The sequence below is a fragment of the Dipteris shenzhenensis genome, chromosome 4 (assembly GCF_047967505.1).
Source record: "Dipteris shenzhenensis isolate YYH24624 ecotype China chromosome 4, Dip_SZ_1.0, whole genome shotgun sequence".
Taxonomy (NCBI): domain Eukaryota; kingdom Viridiplantae; phylum Streptophyta; class Polypodiopsida; order Gleicheniales; family Dipteridaceae; genus Dipteris; species Dipteris shenzhenensis.
The window spans coordinates 42,230,167-42,236,166 of NC_141599.1; the positions used below are offsets into that span (position 1 = coordinate 42,230,167).

General features: G+C 41.9%; 1 protein-coding gene across 1 annotated transcript; it reads right to left on the bottom strand.

The window, feature by feature from the left end:
* Positions 1-1,497: 1,497 nt before the first annotated feature.
* Positions 1,498-3,556, bottom strand: LOC147902882 (calcium-dependent protein kinase 12-like). Its single transcript, XM_087373493.1, has 3 exons — positions 2,979-3,556; positions 2,571-2,867; positions 1,498-2,466 (listed from the first exon to the last, which is right to left on the bottom strand). The coding sequence occupies exons 1-3, from the start codon at positions 3,517-3,519 to the stop codon at positions 1,760-1,762; spliced, it is 1,545 nt and encodes a 514-aa protein (XP_087229619.1). The 5' UTR covers positions 3,520-3,556; the 3' UTR covers positions 1,498-1,759.
* Between the last annotated feature and the right edge of the window lie 2,444 nt (positions 3,557-6,000).

Sequence of the window (6,000 nt, forward strand, 5' to 3'; positions counted from 1 at the left end):
ATCCCAAATACTTATCAATCACCTACTAAATGACCCCAAGATGTGTCAGATTTTAGTTGGCCACAATGCATTGAACAAGATTTTGTAAATGCGCATATGAATACTTCTACAAGTGTGCATTTACATGCACCTTCAAAAAAGAATTACCTTAGGGAGGAGAGAGAAATGTACCTTGGAGCAAGAAAGTCCAAAAAAGCCAGGGAAAGGGTTCAAGAAATGTGGAGTGGTAGCATCAAGGACTTGGCAGTGGGTATGATGGTTCCTGTGCTAGCAACGAATGATCCTAGTGGATTTCCTTTTTGGATTGCCAAAGTTGTGAAAGTCAAAAAGGAAGGTTCAAACACCAAGTCAATAGAGGTGCATTGGTTTTTCACCAAGTCCATGGATGCTTTCACGGGTCGATATAACCCAAAGATAGTGGTAACAAGGAAGTGTGGCCAAAAAGGGAAGAGGGCGACAAAGAATTTGTCCAAGAATTGATACTCTATAATTGGATGAGGTAGATATTTTGGTATATGCATTTCAATTAACATAAGTCGGGCATTTGCCAAAGGAGACACGATACACAATATCCCAAAAAATTCCAAAGACATTAATCAGATGCAGTGACCAAATGGAAGCCAAGACACACCATGCAAAACAGAGGGTGGCAGCTAAACTTGCCCAGGTTGACTCGGAGAATGTTCTAGTAGACAGCCTAGAGGAGAAAGGATCTTCAACTTCTACCGCACAAAGCTTAGGCTCTAGTGCATTTGAAGGTGTAGGTTCAGAGGATGAGTACTGCTCTTTGTAGGATCAGTGGCATGCATGTTTGTGCAACAATGTGATTTGTATCTTTTGAAATGTGTCATGCCATGGTCCTTTTATGTGCATTGGATACATAGGCCCTTATTATATTGGTTTTAAAAAATTAACGTATTTTTTGCAATTTTGGTATTCCAAGTGTAGGTGTTTGTGCCCGATTTCCAAAAAAACTTTGTCGGCAAAATTTCATAAGAGCATGGTTTTTATTTATTTTTTCAAAAAGCGTCACGCGAAAAGACCATCTTTTTCAAATAAACGTAAAATTCACATGAAAAAGAAGGAATCTTGAAAGATTCCCCTAGAGTTCTCTTTTTGAGGTTATTAGATGTTACACTGTTTTTTGCACCTTCGTCTTTGCTTGTTACCTTTCACCTTTGCCTTTAGCTTCTCTTCTTTCTTTTGCCCTTCGCCCGCTCTATCTTGGATGTTAACACCACTTTTCTTTGGTGTTAACAAAGGCAAAAGAACAAGTGGTGGAAGAAGGGTTCAAAGATCTAGCAAAGGGGCTTTGTGTAGGGTGGAGGACAAGATAACATTTGCGGGGAAAGAAGGCAAGGAGCCTGAGAAAAGGATCCATTTAGCCTCCAAACGCACTAGTGGCATGTGGTCATTTGACGAATGGTTGACAAGGCAAAAGAAGAGTGACTTATGTCCGCAAAAAGGCTGGGTATCACATGTTGCATCCTCCAAAAGCATAAGATCTTATATCTAGACAAAGCCTCCATGGCACCTACACTCTCAAATTCCCTTAATTCAACTTAGGTTCAACGCAGGTCTCAATTTCTCCCCACTTTCTGTTTACTTCACTTTCTGTTTCCCCACTTTTCAAGCTCACGTTTCTTAGCAACTTCAAAAAGCAAAATTGTATAAGTGAGCAATGGAGCATAGATACATAAATATTCGTATGTACAAAAGAATTCGGTAGGCTATGACAATTGTGATCAAAGTTTGATATCTATGTGACATTTGTAAGTTTGACGTCTGCAAGAAGGCAATGTCTTGCCTCCAATGGCTTCCACCCTATCCTCTTCCTCAACCTGTCGTGCACCACCAGAAACTTCCCCTGCTTTGTTTCCACTACCACCGTCTGCTCCTTGTCGTCCGTCTTCAGAAGCCTGCATGTGCAGTGCCCTTGCCGCATTCGTATTTGTTTTACATCGTCACACGACGAAGCAGCTGAATTGTCCAGACCGGTGATCACCGTAATTAATAAATCGTTGAAGCCAAGCTCCGCAACTGCGGGTTTCTCACCCGCCCTCGACCCCTGGGATGCGCTTGCAGCATTTGGGATGCTCGATGCTTGTGCTGCGGAGTCCTTCCGTCGGTCCTCGCTGAGATCAGCCGCTAGGCCTGCGGAATTGGAGGAGATGGGAGAATGCGCAGGCAGATGTTGCTCTTCTGCACGAACTGCTGGCGCGGCATCAGCACCTCGATTAATCGTCGGTACATAAGCCTCCGAAATGTCGGATGGATTTGCCCCGCAATAAGTATTGCGAATGGAAGAGCAATTCGCGTCAGAAACTCGGGATGTAGAAGACAGCAACGGAGCTTCTGATTCTAGCTTGGCGATGGCGTCCTTGCTAGAATGCTGCACAGCATTTTGCCGTCGGGGCTTTTGTGGTTCAGCACGATCAGCTGTATGAAAGAGAATCCAAGGATGCTCTGCAGCACAATCCGAAGACAGGATTAGATCAATGTATAACTAGTCTCAGCTCTAAGCGTGGGTCGAAGAAAACGAGTGGAGGATGAAAGGCTCTTGTGTTTACCAAGGATTTCCGCAGGGGTCAGCCTAGCCTTGACGTCTGCACAGAGCATCCTACGAATCAAATCCTTTGCGAGGGGAGACACCTTCCACCATGGCTCGTCATTGAACTCCAAGTTACCCTCCTTGATCGCCTCAAATATGTCCTCTTCTGTCTCTCCCCAGAAAGGGGGCACTCCGCTCAACAGAACGTATAGAATCACTCCTGCACTCCAAATATCGATTTCTTCCGAGTACTGTCCTTGAAGCACCTCCGGCGCAATGTAATAAGCACTACCAGCCCTGCCAGAGAATTTGTCGCCTGTAGAATCGAACCAAATCAAACGCAATCCTCAGTACCCTTATCACCCAAAGCTAGTTTCACTGAAAAGTCAATAGACCACAAAATTCGGGTTGCCGAGCGGTTAATCACCTGGTCTGAAGTGAAGGGCAAGCCCGAAATCTGCGAGCTTGATGGCAGACGAGTCCGAGGTGTCGGAGAGGAGTATGTTCTCCGGCTTGAGGTCCCGATGAATGACGCCCATCTTGTGGCAGTATTGGATGGTTTCAACGAGGCTCTTGATGATGAGAGCGGCGCGGGGCTCGGGGAAGCAAGGGTGGGAGACGAGGCGATGGAAGAGCTCACCGCCAGGGCAGAGTTCCATGACGAGGTGAACGAAGGAGGGGTCATGGAGGACATGGTGGAGGCGAACGACGTGGGGGTGGGAGGAGAGGAGGAGGAGGGAACGGATTTCGTGAAGGGAATCGAGGAGGGAGTGGGGGGAGGAGAATTTGGGGATGGATTTGCAAGCGAAGGTTTGGCCGGAAGGGCGATGGGTACAGAGGCGGATGATGGCGGAGAGGCCACGGCCGAGCTCAGGACCAAGGTCGTAGAGATCGGAAAACGAAGAAGAAGATGACATAATACTAGAATAGAGGGAATGGACGTAGGGGGATTGATTCTTGTGCTGCATGGGAATGGTTTTGTGGGAACTCGTTGCGTGGAGGCAATTCCCCATCTTTGTTGTTGTTGATTTCTTTTGCTTGTGATGAGTCTTTTAAGGGCCTCTAAATCCCCCCAGTGCCCTCCGCCGCCCCCGCGCGTTTTGTCGACTGCCTTTTGCCCCATGTGATCCTTCCTTGCCCCTTCTTCAAACGCGCACGTTCACTTTTTTAAAGTGGCATTTCCGCGTCTCGCCCTTTTCACACCCCTTGTCCACTCCTCTTTACAACAACATGACCCACGCACTCTTTAATACCCTCGCCTCGGAACTCTCAGGGAGCACCATCAGTGCTACTTGCATGGGCTGTAACTATTTAATACCCTAGCCCTCAGGCTCGGTACTCGTTGGGAACGAGAGGAAACAGTACCATAGACGCTACACGAGACAGTAGAGTGCCTCCCTTACATTTTAATAAATCCTCCAACACACGTAATCACGGTTATAAACCAACCTTTATTTCTCGAAAATGGCCAAAAAAATATTATTTTAGGGACTATCTTATCTGCATTTTAGATTCAAAAAATCAACAACTCACATGTTTGAAAATGCACCTGTTATTTACACAACTATCTTATATGCATTTCAGATCAACTTGCATGCTTTAAATATAAGATAGTCCCTAAAATCTTTAAAGCATGCCAACTTTTTAAAAGGAGGTTTCCACCATGCAACTTCATGTTTTTTGAAACTAAAACGCATGTAATGTAGTCCCTAAAACAGAACTAAATTTTGGTGATGATTTTCTTTTAAAAAATTTTGGAATGTGCAAATCTATATAACCCACAAAAACATCTCTTCTTCTAGCTCTAAGCAAGAAAATATTTTAATGAAAAACCAACCATTATTGTATTTTATACTAATAGTAATGGCCAAACACTATTTTGTATTTCGTACTAACACTAGTGGCCAAAACTATTATTTTGGGGACTACATCATATGCATTGAAGATTTAAAAATTGAGAACCTATGACCCAGTAGCTCTAACCACAAAAATGTTTTAATTACTCTACAACCTACAAAAGCACACCGTACATGAGTGGCTTCATGAGAGAACGCTCTCTATTGTCCAACATGGTTTGTGTCATTATTCCTCAACTCTAACAAATCCAAAATTGCACACTCACATAAGCACTCATGTCAGTGATGACTCAATAATGTGTCTTATTCAAACTCTTCATTACTTTTATGGACTCGCTTGCCCAACTTGATCATTGTCTAAGTGTAGGAGCCTCACACAATTTGCTATGCCTTGCAAAGTGGCTTAAAGTCCAACATATTCGTCAATAAAAAATGCACGCAAGATGTTTGCTTAGAAGGTTGTCTAAAGATACTCTAGATTTTGAAGTGACATTGCATCTTAATTTTCACATCGCTATCTACCTTCCAAATACTCACAAATGCAAATTGCCCTTATTTCTAAAATTAGGAGTTGTTCAACAAACTAGGCGCATCCATGAGAGATGGGGAGCCCTGTGGAAAGCTTTATTTTGTCTGCATGAGAGCCAAATTACCTTTAAATTCTATCATTTCTCAACAAAAGTGGAGATTAATAATAACAACCTTTCAAATCATCTCTTTTCCATACTATAAACATCCCCTCTTAGATTGTACCAAAGAGTCTCTAATTGTAACTATATCCCTCGACATGTATTATTATACCGTTGCTAGGAAAGTCCCCTTGAAAATAGAAGAAACATATATTTCCTATAAGCCTACCTTTGGCAGAGGGACCCAAACCTCCATCCAACCAAATGGATATAGGATGATGCTCCAACCTATCAAATTTGCAATAAATGATAGTTTTTTCATAAATGCCCAAACCTAAAAATATATAATCAACAATGTGGTTTCAATAGAAGGGGCTTTTTAATCCAATAAATTCACTAAAATATAGATACAATAGGGGTTTTGTAAATTACAAAATTATAAATTTTATTTTATAATGAAATGAAAGGAATGTCAAACTCGTACATAAGTAGCAAGTTTAGTATTACCCCTTGAGTGCCTATTGTATGCAAGTTTTTCTAGTAGTATAACCCACAAGCATACCCATTGATCATATAAATCCACATTTATAATAGCCATCAATGGTGCATATGATAAATGCTACACTTTGTGATAAACCCTATCATGCAAAGAATCACACCCACGCATGTTGTCCTCTTTGAACATGGATTTAGTCCATTCCATAAAAGTCTTGCATATCTTCAAGGGAAAATTCTCTTTCTCTCTCTCTCTCTCTCTCTCTCTCTCTCTTTCTCTCTCTCTCTCTCTCTATATATATATATATATACATATATATATTTATATGTATATGTATGTATATATATGTATATATATGTATATATATATATGTATGTATGTATGTATGTATGTATGGATGTATATAAAGGGGGAAAAGTTAATACTCCTTATAAGGGGATAAATAACATATATTCTAGCTACTATGAT